The sequence below is a fragment of the Cavia porcellus genome, unplaced genomic scaffold, assembly GCF_034190915.1.
Source record: "Cavia porcellus strain 051 isolate PalLab524CR breed Dunkin Hartley unplaced genomic scaffold, mCavPor4.1 scaffold_20, whole genome shotgun sequence".
In the NCBI taxonomy this organism is placed as follows: domain Eukaryota; kingdom Metazoa; phylum Chordata; class Mammalia; order Rodentia; family Caviidae; genus Cavia; species Cavia porcellus.
This window is the reverse complement of record NW_026947503.1, coordinates 37,081,828-37,096,162: the sequence shown is the minus strand read 5'-3', so window position 1 is coordinate 37,096,162 and position 14,335 is coordinate 37,081,828. Positions and strand designations below refer to the sequence as shown.

Below are 14,335 nucleotides of genomic sequence, written 5' to 3'. Positions count from 1 at the left end.
AACCTAGGCTACTTATATGCCTCCACTCCACATGTTCCACGGAGAGATTGCCGACCCCGGGGGGAGATGCCATGCCCCAGGGCATGGGGGTGTCTCTCCCCACATTCTCAAAATAAAGGTCATTTATATTTCATACTTATCTTTTCAGCTGCCACTGGTCCCCCACAGTTCTATCAATACATACTGTTTTAGACACGAGAAAAAAGTAAAGAAATACGTAATCAGAAAAAATAAAGTCATTTTTATGTTGTAAAAAACAAGTGGGAAGTTTCTACTCATCACATGCAGCTCTTTCTCTATGAACTATACTAAGTAAAATTACAACTCTCCTTTCTTAAATGATGAGTTATTTCTTCACAAATAATGATAGTTCAGTTTTCTCCTTTTATACACTGTTATCAGATTATTTCAGAAGGTGGGGTCCATTTATCATTCTTTTCTGATCCCAACTAAGTAGCACAATGCCTGGCACAGAATGACTTTTAGAGTACTTCAGCCCAACTATCCAATCAAAAACTCTCAAAAATTTTCCCAGCTCTTTTTGGGATATGCAAGAATCCACACTAGTAGAAAAGTTTCTGGGAAAAATACGTATCACACATTTTGCTATGAATACAAATTCTACTTTTCTTTGGCTACAATTTTTTGATGTTTTTCTTACAATCTTATTCCTTGTATGTTGGGAGCCGCAGCCCCGAGCCCGGTCGCCTCACTTGGCGGACGTGAGGCCTGTAGTAAAGAGTGAGGCCTGAGGTAGATTACCCCTCCCATCGAATATGTTAGTTTCCTGCTTACCGCGTAAACAACCCGCTCAACAATATAGTCTGCCTGGCAACTGATGATGTTAGCCAATCAGCTTGCCTTGCTTACTTTAACATGATTGGACACTGTACCCGTATATATACCGGTGCCACCCCTGGGCGGAAGAAGAAGCCAGATAGAAGCCCGGAAGTAGAAGCCCAGAAGGAGCCGCAGAGAGCGGACCGATAGAGGCTTCGGGGCAGACTGAAGCACAAGAGGAGCCGCGGAGAGCGGACCAAAGGAGGCTTCAGCTGGGAGAACCCAGGGCAGGCTGTACGGAGAAGGAAAATAAAAAGAAAAGGTTGTCCACTACCAGACTGTGTCGTGTGTCCTTCCTGCCGGCCGGGAGCGGACATCGACATTTGGAGGCCCGCCCGGGGACTGATCACCCCCGAGACGTGGAAGTGGACAACGCTCCAGTACAGAGCTGCGAGACAGGTGAGTTGGGGATAAGCCTGGGCTCTGGGTGGCGCGCACCTACAGGGCTTTTAGACTCCCCTCAGGCTCACGCGTAAGTGGCGGATTCCTTGGGCCTCACGCGGTGAGTAACATATTAAAAAATGGGAAACATGCTAGGTAGCGGCACTAAGAGCGAGGGTGGTTGTGGAGAAAGCTCTCAAGAGCTTACAAAAGTACGCAGGGTATCTGAGCAGGCCCAGTCAGGGAGCTCCCGAGAGGGGTCCGTCAAGGGGAACAAGGATGCTAAGGAGGAGGACGGGGCTCTAGCCTCGGAGTCGTCTGACTCCGAGGACGAGGGAAAGTTGAATGGCAAGGAGGCCAAAGAGACCAGCTGTCAGGAGCCTAAGTCGCTCCATAAGGAGTCGGGTCTGCGGAAGAGTAGAGAGCTCCTGAGTGCGCTCCGGCGCGAGAGGGAGGCAAAGCCTTCCGCCCCACCTCGGGGGCCGTTTCCGGAGGCGATCCCTCGCCGCGGGGCGGCCGCCCGGGAGCTCCCTTCCTCTTCGCCAGAACAGGAAGTGATGCACGGGCCCCCATTCTCCGCCCAATCACGGCCGCCGTTTTATGCTCCGCCGCCGGCGGATCGGTATTTTCACAGGTGGCTTTGGCAGGGGAGACGCTTGTTTCATGAGGTACATCCACCACCTGGGATGGATAGTGACCCCTATGGGATATTTCCTGTACAAGTGGCTATAGGCCAGGGACGCAATGTATGGGAGCCTTTTGAGATAAAGCAGATTAGAGAACTTAAAAATGCAGTTACAACCTTTGGGCCGACTGCGCCTTACACCATTGCCATGCTGGAGAATCTGTCTTCTGGGCCCCTCACCCCCGCGGACTGGATTCAGCTGGCGGGGGCGTGTCTGCCCTCGGGTGGTTACCTGGATTGGCGAGCCTGGTATGCAGAGTCCTCTGCAGAGCAGGCTGAGAGAAACGCCAATCGGGGAGACCGGGGGTGGAACAAGAGAATGCTTGTGGGAGAGGGTCGGCGCGCTGATGGTCAGACTCGGTTCCCCGGCGCTCTCTGGCGGGGAGGAGATAGAGAGCCATCCGCTCCGCCCTGGAGCTCTTTTCTAAAAGCGGCTCCCCGCCGAGAGGCCGCCACAGGAAACCCTCCCTTCCCTCAGCCGGCACAGGAAGTGACGCCCCGTTTCACTCTGTCGCGACCGCAGTCTTATGACGTCGCGCCGCTGGGCAGACGGTATTTTCATGGGCGGCTACTCTGCCGAGCAGGCTGAGAAAAACGCCGGTCGAGGAAAAAGGGGCTGGGGATTTAGCTCAGCGGCTTAAGCGCCTGCCTTGCAAGTGTGCAGTTGTTAGTTCGATCCCTGGTACCAATAAAAAAAAAAAAAAAAAAAAAAAAAAAAAAAAAAACGAAAAAGATAAAAATAAAAAATAAAAAACAAAAAGGGGGAGTAAACCCTCGAGGTTTGATCCCTGGTGATGTTTGGCAGATGGACATCACACATATACAGGAGTTTGGGACTCTTAAATATGTTCATGTTTCCACAGACACCTGTTCTCACGTCATATTTGCAACAGCAGAAACAGGTGAAAAAGTGTCTAATGTGATCAATCATTGCCTGGCGGCTTGGGCCGCATGGGGCAAACCAAAAATATTAAAAACTGATAATGGACCAGCCTATATAGGCAAAGCTTTCAATGAGTTCTGCAAAATGATGGAGGTTCAATTAAAACATGGTATCCCATACAATCCCCAAGGTCAAGGAATCATTGAGAGGGCTCATAGAAGCCTCAAAGAAATTTTACAAAAACAAAAAGGGGGAGTAGGCCAAGGCCTGGCCCCAAAGGCACGATTATCCATGGCACTATTCACACACAATTTTTTAAATTTAAATAATGATAATCGCTCCCCAGCTGTGGAGCACTGCAACCCTTCCCCCAACCATAAAGGGTGGGTGAAGTGGAAAGATGTCCTGACAGGACAGTGGATGGGCCCGGATCCAGTGGTCAGCTGGAACCGAGGCGCGATTTGTGTTTTCCCACAGGAACCGGGACGAGAACCACTGTGGATACCGGAGAGACTGACACGGACAACAAAGCCCTCGACTAAAGATCAGACCTGCCCTACTGGAGATCCATCACAGACCAACCAACAAGATGAATAGAAATAGCGGTAGCCCGAAATGGACAAGAAGATCCTCAGGCATATGCATGGCTCGCTCGCCTAGCCTACGACCGAGTCTAGGGACGGTGAGCTTCCCACACTCCTCCTCTAAAAAATTATGATATAGCAGGGTAGATGAGTCAATGACGGGTAAGAGCGTGCCTCCCCAGCATGACTCGACCTAAGCCAGGCCCTACCCCATCCTGCACGTAAGCCGCTGGACTGTTAGATGCTGCCCAGGTCTAAATTTCTCTCCGAGGGGATTTCTTTACGGAGAGGAAATGAGTGCAAGCTTGTGTGCATCCAGGTTCCGTCCAGTTTGTGCCTGGCCCTAGAAAAAGGACGAGGGCCTCAGGGCCTTGGCAGACCATGGGACGGCCGACCAGGGTCTAAGCCAAGGACCTACGGTGGGCCTACGCATAGGGCATAAGCCTCTGCACCCAGTCCAGGAAGGGCTACGATGCGCACATTCATAAAAAATAAAAAAGGGGGAGATGTTGGGAGCCGCAGCCCCGAGCCCGGTCGCCTCACTTGGCGGACGTGAGGCCTGTAGTAAAGAGTGAGGCCTGAGGTAGATTACCCCTCCCATCGAATATGTTAGTTTCCTGCTTACCGCGTAAACAACCCGCTCAACAATATAGTCTGCCTGGCAACTGATGATGTTAGCCAATCAGCTTGCCTTGCTTACTTTAACATGATTGGACACTGTACCCGTATATATACCGGTGCCACCCCTGGGCGGAAGAAGAAGCCAGATAGAAGCCCGGAAGTAGAAGCCCAGAAGGAGCCGCAGAGAGCGGACCGATAGAGGCTTCGGGGCAGACTGAAGCACAAGAGGAGCCGCGGAGAGCGGACCAAAGGAGGCTTCAGCTGGGAGAACCCAGGGCAGGCTGTACGGAGAAGAAGAATAAAAAGAAAAGGTTGTCCACTACCAGACTGTGTCGTGTGTCCTTCCTGCCGGCCGGGAGCGGACATCGACACTTGTATGAGCGGTATTTTGCTTGTTTCATCTCTCCTTCTTCCTTCCCATACTTTCTTGGCTTAGACTTTAAAACATCAACTCTCACCTAAACTCTGGTGACAAAAGGGTTAAAATTGTCTGCACCCAAATATCTTAGACAACACACTTCTGCCCAACACATACTGGATTGATCCTAACACACTGCACCAATGAGGACTAAACAGCACAAGATAAAAAAGTAAATACAAAAACTATCCTTTCTTTTCTTGAGATGATATTATACCTTTCCCAAAAAGGCTAAAAACACACAGATAGACATATCTAAGTCTTTTCTTAAGACTTAAGCCAGAGGCCTTGGTAATTTGCAACTCTAATGTATAAACTTTAGTTAAATACAGGTGTTCCTAGATTAGCAAAAAAAAAACCAGGACACTCTGAGAAATGCTTTTATAAAATATAGTATCTGTATATGCTAATTTACATCTTTTCCCAAGTCTTTGTTCTTTTATAAAAACCCCAATCTCTAACCCTAACTTTGAAATTCCATTCTTAAAAACTCCTCCACTGAGTCAGAAGTGGTAGCACAAGCCTGTAATTCCTGTACTTGGGAGGCTGAGGCAGTAAGATCACCGCAAGTTTGAGGCCAGCTGGGCTACAACATATTTAGTTCAAGGCCAGGTTGAACTACATAGCAAAACCTCAAAAAAATCTAAATAAACTTTTTCTCCTCCTATATTCCTTGACTACTGGTAAATTCTTTCACCACCTGCAGAATGCCATCTGGCATGGCAAAGAGCACTGGAAACACATCTGACCTTATGGCTCATTTTTACGTGCCTTTGCCAGTGAATGAATATCTAACAAATTTTCATTTCAAAATTAACATATCCAAAACTGAATCCCTATTTTTCCCCAAAAACCTGTTGTACCACTATCTTACCCACCTCAGACTCCCCTCATTTGACTGCTGTCACATCTCATGTCCAAACTTCAGCAAATCCTCTTCACTCACATTGAAAACACTTCTCTCCAACTTTACCTCTGGTTGGAGCCACCACCACCAATCTTGCCTGAATAATTCTAAGTCTCTTAGATAGTCTCCTTGCTTCTATCCCTACCCCAGACAGTCCATTCTCCACAAAGAAAACACATGATCACTTAAAGTATTTGTTGGAAGCTGGACAGCATGATGGTAATTCTAGTACTCCGGAGGCTGAGACAGGAGGATCCTTGTGAGTTCTAGACCAGGTTGGGTTATAAAGTGAGCTCAAAGCCAGCTTAAACTGCATAGAGACCCTGTCTCAAAAAGACCAAAAAAAAGCATTTGTTGGATCATGTCACTCTGCTCAAAACACAGAAGTAAATGTGTAATCAATCAGCGTAAAAGCACTAATCCTTAAAAAGGCCTAGCTTCCTAACTTCATCCCTACGCCCCGCCCCCACTCAACCCTAACCACACTGCCACCAAGTAGATCCTATAATAGGACAAGCGTCAACTATCACAGAGCCTTCCCTCCTAGAACCCTTCTAAAAAGCCACAGGTGAAGTCTCTCAGCTCTTTCATGTCTTCAATTAAAAGTCATCTTCAGGGCTAGGTGTGGTGGTGCACACCTGTAATCCCAGCACTTGTAAGACTAAGAAAGACAATTTTGAGTTGGAGCCCAGTCCAGGCTACATAGGGTAGCCTTCACTACACAGTGAGATCTTGCCTTAAAAAAAAAAAGTCATCCTCATTAAAGGACAACCATGCCCACTTAAAATTGAAAAAAAAATTGCAACCCAACCTAACCTCTCACAGCACTCTCCAACTCTTTTATCTTTTTTCTCACAGCACTTATCACCTTCTACCACAGTAGACACATCTATGTGTGTGTGTACCAGATATACACACACATATATACTGCATACTGATACATATATTGATGTATATGTATCTTTAAATGGGTTTTGTGTGATGGGCTTTCGTCTGTCTTCTTCTAATCTAAAATATAAGCTCCTCTAAGGCCAGACTGTTTTAGGTCTTTCTTTCTCTTTTGTATCTTGAGCGGCTAGAACAGGTTCTAGGTATCCATAAATATGTGTTTGACAAATTAATGGCTCTTAGGAAGCATAAAAGGAACTAATTAACGAAAGACATCACCCCTTTATCTTCACAACCATTCAGGTCAGGGAGGGATGAAAATAAAAATCACTCAGGCAGGTAGCAGGGAAACTGGGGATTTGAAAATATTTCAGTGTCATCAGCTTTCCAGGACACATCTCAGTTCATCCTTAGCAATCACTAAATGCTCTTACTATCATTAAGGTGTTGGCATTCAGAATTTAATACCAACTATGAAAGTACTTTCTATGCTTACAAATTTCTCTACTTTTGAAAAATTCAAATCTAAGAATCTACTGTTCCTTGCAGGCATCATGGTGGTGCACACATGTAATCCCAACACAGTAAGACATCCATTTCAAAAAGAAAAAAAGACAGCAGCTCTTAACTCAGTTTGCCAACATCAATGAAATCAGGGTCCTCAAACTTGAGGAATACTCTAGCAAAGAATGATACTAAAAGAATGAAAATATTATTAGAATTACCTCTCAAGTACCAGGTAATGATCACCAGATACCTAGCTATGTATGACCTAGCAACATGAAGTCACCTACCAGATGACTAACCTTGAGGAATGTAGGCCAGCTTCTGAATAAAATCCACAAGCCACTTAACTATCCAAAGACAACAGCACATCCACTATCCACTTCCTGAAAAGAGTCTTAGAACTACTTCGTGGCTCTATAAATAGCCATAATTATGTCACAAATGGTAAAGGTTTCATAAATGTAGAACTCTATAATCATGGTCAAACCACAGCCAACATTACGAAATGTATGTATTTACTCTAAAAGAATTAATTTTCTTAAACTGACAAGTATAAGTGCCTTACTCATTGAGTGGACTTCACTTTTTCATACTAGTTGGAGAAAAATTATGAGAGTATTTTTTAAGTAACAAAGCTTAGAAATAAGCTTCAATACTGGTATTTAATTCGTAATTCAAAAAACACTATCAAGTGACTACAGGAGCTGTTGGGGGTGGGTAACTAGAAACAAGACAGTCCCGCTCTCCATGAATTGACCATCTAAGGGAGAAAAGAAAAGCTGGCAAAGTAACTACAAGTGAGATAAGGGACCCAAAGCCAGACATGGTGGGCAGGGGAAGGCACAAAGATGGTAACACAAAGCATCTAGGTATAAGCATTGCCTAAACAATGTGCGAGCAGTAACTGAATGTGAGAGCAGTCATTAGCCGGATGAAGAGGAGCTAGGAGTTAGGGCAGGGAAAACAGCATGTGCAAAGGCCTTGAAGCAGAGAAGGACACCAGTGACAGTGAACATTTTAGAACTTTCAATGACACAAACAGCTCTCACCCACCATAGAATCAGATAGCCACCCCTGCCATGGTCAGAGTCAAAAGGCAGTGGTAACAGAACTAAGCTAAGGAGGGTGAGGCTGGGTCCTCAATTAATGCTTTGACTCTAGCCTCTGGGGAATAGGAAACCTCCGAAAGATTCTGAGAAGAGCATCACTATTGGTTTGGGGGGGCTTTTTGTTGTTTTTGGTTTGGTTGGCTTTTTTGTTTTTTAGCTTTCTGAGACAGTTTCACTATGCAGTCAAGCTGGCCTTAGGTTCACTAGTTAGCCAAGGGTAGCCTTGAACTAACTAACAGTGAGCCTCCTGTCTCAGCCTTCCAAGTGCTGGAATTATAGTCATGTACTCTCATGCCAGCCAGTTTTGTTTTTTAAAAATATCAATCCAGCTTCAGTTTAGAGAATGGATAGTAAAAATAAATGTGAAGAGGCCAGTTCATCAGAATCCTTTCAGGAAGAAGGTCATGGCAACTATAAAGGACAAAAATGGATAGAATTAAGGTATATATAGGAAATAAAATTGGCAAAATTTAGTGACTGTATTTGCTGAGGAAAAAAAAAAATGTGTGTCAATGATATCTGGTTTGACCAAAGAAATCCAAGACCTTTTAAAAATTGTTAAGAAAGAAAATGGTGTGATCAGTAACAAATTTCAGCCCCAAGCTCCAGAATTCAGACACTGAAAATAGTAACTTGCAAAAGATAAATGTAGAAGAAAAACACCAGGAATCAGGAAACAACTAAAAGAAAACATTAGAAACTAGAGAATTTGGAAAGACGGTCCACAATTCAAAAAAAAAAAAAGAATGAAACAATTTGGACTCTCTCCCCAGCTCTTGAAGTCCATGGAGAGGGGAATCTGACTCCCTAAAAGCAAGGTAAGCACCCACAGCTGGGAGATTTAGGGAGAAAGGAGAGCAGAGCATATGGCCTCTTCAACTGCAAAAAACAGCGTGGGGTTTTCTTCTGAGAGCACTATCCAGTAAGAAAAACAAAGGTCCCCAGAGATCCACAACCAAATTCTACAAGAACTTTATGGAAGCCCTAACACCAATACACCTCAAACTCTTTAATGAAACTGAAAAAGAAGCAGTACTCCCGAAGTTATTCCTAGAAACTAGCATTACTCTGATTACAAAACCAGAAAAGAACCTATTGTGGTCAGAGTTTAAAAGGGGAAGGATTTAATACAGAACACATGACTTACAGGATTATTGTATAATATCCACTCAAAGAGTCAAATGCAGAAAAGTGTAGATCTGCCCACACGTTGTACCCAAAGAACCCAGCTAAGAACCTGGATCCCACGCACCAGTACAGCTGAAGACCTAGAGCCCATGGCAATGTCTCATGCAAGTCTATATCAAAGATCTACAGTAGGAAGGCCCAAAGGTCGGTAGCAGATGCTAAAAAAGCCTGCACCAGGCTGAAGAATCTGTGCCAGCAGGCTAAAAGATCTGCACTGGAGCCAGCAACACGCAAGGCAAGGACCAGAGCTTCCCCATATACCACAGTCATTTTCAGTGACAGTGAGAACCTGAGATCCTCTGATGAAGAGAACAGCCATATTCATATCAAGAAGCCAGTGCAACAAGCTTCTCTAAGAGAATCAACAGTACACCACCTCCCCATCCAGTTTTCTGTTTATGCTGTTGGCAACAATCCTCAGGTGGGCCTTCCACACCTAGCATCACACTGATTCAGCTCAAGTGTTACAAGTGAACTATTAGTTGTTAGTACACCACAGGTCCCAACATTAGCACCTGCCTGGCAAGGGCAAGGTCATGAGTTTGTTCCCCAGTACCAAAAAAAAAAATCGAATTCCCAATAAGCTACTAGCAAATAGAACACAACAAATCATCACAAAGATCATACCTCATGACCAAGTAGGTGTCATTCCACGGATGAAGAAATGGCTCAACATATGTAAATCAATAAATGTAATACACAAATAAACAGAAGCAAGGAGAAAAAAAATCACACAATCATTTCAATAGACACAGAAAAAGCATTTGACTAAATCCAATTTTCACCTATGATAAAAACTCTAAAGAAAGCAGATATAATAGGACCTTATCTGACCTTATCTGAATCTGACAAAAGCCACTTACGATGAACCAACAGTTAATATCATATTAAATGAGAAGCTGAAAGCTTTTCCTCTAAAATCAAGAACCACTACCAGGTGTGGTGGCACACTCCTGTGATCCCAGCACTCGGGAGGCTGAGGCAGGAGGATTGTTGCATGTTTCTAGACCAGCTTGGGCTATAAAGTGAGCTCAAGGCCAACCTGAACTTCACAGCAAGACCCTGTCTCAAAAAGACAAATAAATAAATAAATAAATAAATAAACAAACAAACAAACAAAATCAAAAACAAGACAAACACTATTATGATTACTGCTCATAAAGTTCTTGAAACAATGGGCGGAACAATCAGGCAAGAGAAAAAAAATAAAGGGAGTATGAGGAGGAAAAGAAATCAAATTATACAGAATTTGCAGATGATATAATTCTCTACATGGAAAACCAAAAAACCAAGATTTCTAAAATTAATAACCAAATTCAGTATTATAGCACAATACAAAGTCAACACACAAAAATCAACAGCATTCCTATACTCTAATAATAAACTCATCAAGAAAGAAATTAGGGAAACAATACCATTCACAATAAGATTAAGAACAATTAAATACCTAGAAATTAACCTAACCAAGGAAGTGAAAGATCTTTGCAAAAGTACTCTGAAAAAGAGTTAAAAGAACATCAGAAAATGAAAAACTATCCCTTGTTCCTGGATAGACAAAACCAATACAGTTAAAATGGCCATACTTCCAAAACTGATATACAGATTTAACACACTCCCAATCAAAATACCAATAGTATTCATCACACAACGAGAGAAAACAATTCCAAAATTCATGGATGTAATCACAAGATACTTAGAAAAGCAAAAGGAATCCTGAGCAACAAGGCAAAGTGGAAAGCTTTACAATTTCAGATTCATAAAATCAGTATGGTCTTGCCAAAAGAAAAACAAAAACAAAACAAAAAGACATGTACTAGTGGAACAGAACAAAGGATATAGAAATAACTAAGCACATTCAGCAGCCTCATCTTTAACAAAATTACACTGGAGAAAGATAGCTTCTTTAACAAATGATGCTGGGGAAAGTGGCTTTCCACATGCAGACAACTGAACTAGATTCACATCTCTCACCCATATAGTAAACTAAAATCAAAATAGATGAAGGATCTAAATATTAAAACAGAAATGCTTAATATGCTGGGAAATAAAACAGAATTCTTAAAGATACAGATGTAGGCAAAGACTTTCTAGATAGAACCAAAATTGTATACGAGATACATCAACAAATGAGATCATATTGAATTAAAAAGCTTCTGCATAGTAAAGCAAACAACCCATAAAGTAAAGAAATGACTCACAGATTAGGAAAAAATATCATGTCAGCTATTACTCAAAGAGAGGACTAATATCCAGAATATACAAAGAATTCAAAAAAATTACAACACTCAAAATAAAAAACCCAATCAAAAAATGGGCAACTAAAATTATCACACATTTCTCAGAAAAAGAAATATAAATGGCCAATAAATACATGACAAAACATTGAACATCTCTGGCCATTTAAAAAAAAACAAACATGCCAATCTGCCAGGCTTAGTGGCACACATCTGGAATCCTAGCACTGGGGAAACTGAGACAAGAGGACTGTCGGGAGTTTGAGGCTAGCCTGGACTACACAGTGAGAGCCTGAACTGCCTAGTAAGGGCCTTCCTCAAAAAAAAAAAAAAGACAAGAAAGAAAGAAAAGAAAAGAAAATGCAAATTAAAAGAACACTGAGATTCCATCTTACTCCAGAAAGAATGGCTATCATCAAAAAATTTGATAAATTCTGGTGAGGCTTCAGGGAAAAAGAAATCCTTCTTCATTGTTGGTGGTGGGAATGTAAACTAGTGCAACCACTATAGAAATCAGCATGGAGATTCCTCAAAAAAACTAAAACAATAAATTCCATTCCACTCAGCTATTCTCCTTCTAGGTATATAGCCAAAAGAGTTAGTGTTTGTATTACGATACCTGCATACCCATGTTTATAGCAGCATAATTCAACATAGCTAAATCTTAGAAAGTGTTCCATATGTCCCTTAATAGATAAATGAATGCATGAAGACAATGTGTTGGGATCTGGTATCATTTTTGGTATGGTTTTTGGTTTTATGAGGCAAGGTCTGTTAGTTCAGGTTGATCTTGAACTCTGTAGCCCACACTGACCTTGATTCCCCCTTCCGCAAGTTCCCAAGTACTAGGTTTACAGACTTGTGCTAGCATGCCCAAGTGAAAATATGGTGGTATTTATATACAATACAGTAGTAATCTGCCACAAGGGTAAACTTGAGTTGTTAGTAGGAAAACTGATGTACCCTGAGAACATAAGGTTAAGTGAAGACATAAAAGCTTAGCTGTTGCATGATTTCTCTTAAATGAGAAACACAAAATAGAAATAAAAAGCAAAACAAAAGATGAATTGGAAGAAAAAAAAAGAGATGGAAGCAGGGGGAAACAGGATGGGAGAAAAATGCAGCCAAGAGGGAAGGAAAAGGGAAAGAGACATAAAAAGAATAAAGTAGTAGGTATATACACCAGTTCCTCATGATGAATGTAATTATGAGGTCCTGCAAATACGTACTAATAAAAAATTTAACAATAAACAAAAATTTTAAGAACTAAGGAAATAAACTGCTATTTATATAGCAATGCTGTTAAAATGCATCAATAAAATAAGCAACTGGCTTTTCATGAGTAATTTAAAAACCTAAGATTTTTAATTTTTAATTTTGAAATTCTCTTACACGAAATAACTTGAGAGCATTTCCTTTCATGTTTTTAAGCATTTAAAACATTCTATCTATGGACACATAGAGATATATGAAATAATTATGATACTACTGGAGTCTCACAATTTCTGGCTTTAACCTGTATTTTCTTGCATAATTATGGGGGTATCATTTAACTTCTCTAAGCTTTGGTTTCATCATTTGGGGGGGTGACCCTAATGGTTAAGACTCTGCTCCAGCTCAAGTGCCCATCAACTGGTGAATGGAGGTTCTTTTATAAAATGGAGTACTACTCTGCCATAAAGGATATGCTTAGATATTTCTAAGAAAACAGATGCACTTTGTGATTATACTCTTAAGTGAAATAAACAGGTCACACATGTGTAAAGACCACATTGCTTCTCTGATATAAGAAATAGAAAGTGTAAATAAGGACCGAAATTGGAAAATGGGAAGAAAATTTTAAGTTACACCTGCTCTGAGACATCACCCACTTTTCTGGGGGGAGGATACCAGGAATTAAACTCAGGACCTTGCGATTGCCAGGCAGGCACTGTGCAACTTAGCTATATCCCTGGTCCCCATCACCCACTTCTGAGGAAGAAAATTTCCTCCTGTGTTTGTCATACCATCTTCATTGTTTCCTTCACATGAATTCTGTTCCAGATAAAGCCTTTTAGGGGTATCATTTAACCTGTCCGCGGATTGAGGTAGGAGGATTGTTGCATGTTTCCAGACCAGCTTGGGCTACAAAGTGAGCTCAAGGCCAAAATGAAACAAAAGAATGAACAAAATGAAAATTCAGATTACACCTAAGCAAGTCCATTTAAAACCACACTAACACTGCACATAGGTTAACCCTGGTAATAGGAAAAATCCAAATATGCCCCTATTGTGAAACTCCTACTTTAATATCTAGACATTCATGCCCCGTTGTAAACAATCTGGACAATGAGATATAAATAGCAGCAGCACCAATGTTGCCCTGAATTTTGAAAGTGAAGAGGGCTGGCATCTCACGACAGTCTACTTTATAGCTGCTGCTCTCCACAAAACTGTTCAAAAAATCCTCCCCATGGAGAAGAGATCTCTTCCCTCTTTATGCATGGGAGGGACGAAAAGTGTTCCCATTTCACAGAGAATAAAAGACAGAGCCAGAGATAGGGCTGAGGGAAAAAAATAGCTGCTTCACAGCAGAAAACTAGACTTCGGTGAAGAAAGGAAAGAAGGGAGGTATAAAGAACCCAATGAGGTCAGAGGAAGGAAAAGGCAACGTGGGCTCCTGAAAAAGTGTAGCAGGAGGACGTGGAAGAGGAATTCGGGCGGGGCCGACGTTCACGGGTGGTGGGATCAATTACAGCAAGTGGAAGCGGAGGATGCAGACTCCAGGACTGGGAGTAGAGCTGGCTGGAGAGGGCGGAAAGACAGAAAGGAAGCAGAGCGCACAGGACAGTGCCTTGAGAGGCCGGGCAGGACTCACCTTGGGTTTAGTCCGGCTAGCCTTGGCCTTGGCCCGGCGCTGAGGTTTCACTGCCTCAGCCATAGACCCCTGTCTCTGCGCCGTCGGCGTTTGTTTTGCTCAAACCCTGCGCCTTACTCAACCAGTTAGTTCCGGCCTCCTAGAGGTCACATGAGCGAACCTCCACCACTAGCTGACTGGAGGTGGTAACTCGAAGCTTCTACGGGCAGCAACTTGGGTCAAAACATTTCGGG

General features: G+C 42.7%; 2 protein-coding genes across 4 annotated transcripts in view; one reads left to right on the top strand and one right to left on the bottom strand.

Annotated features, from left to right (window-relative positions):
* The window catches only part of Epg5 (ectopic P-granules 5 autophagy tethering factor), a 118,889-nt gene extending 104,602 nt beyond the window's left edge, over nt 1-14,287 (bottom strand). For all 3 annotated transcript variants that reach the window (XM_003473996.5, XM_013157170.3, XM_013157171.3), the window contains exon 1: nt 14,103-14,287. In XM_003473996.5, coding sequence (XP_003474044.1) covers nt 14,103-14,165 — 63 coding nt within the window. In that variant the 5' untranslated portion in view covers nt 14,166-14,287. The remainder of the gene's footprint in view (nt 1-14,102) is intronic.
* Nucleotides 780-4,316, top strand: LOC134471785 (endogenous retrovirus group K member 8 Gag polyprotein-like). Its single transcript, XM_063231743.1, has 2 exons — nt 780-3,471; nt 4,134-4,316. The coding sequence occupies exon 1, from the start codon at nt 1,362-1,364 to the stop codon at nt 2,493-2,495; it is 1,134 nt and encodes a 377-aa protein (XP_063087813.1). The 5' UTR covers nt 780-1,361; the 3' UTR covers nt 2,496-3,471; nt 4,134-4,316.
* Nucleotides 14,288-14,335: the final 48 nt, after the last annotated feature.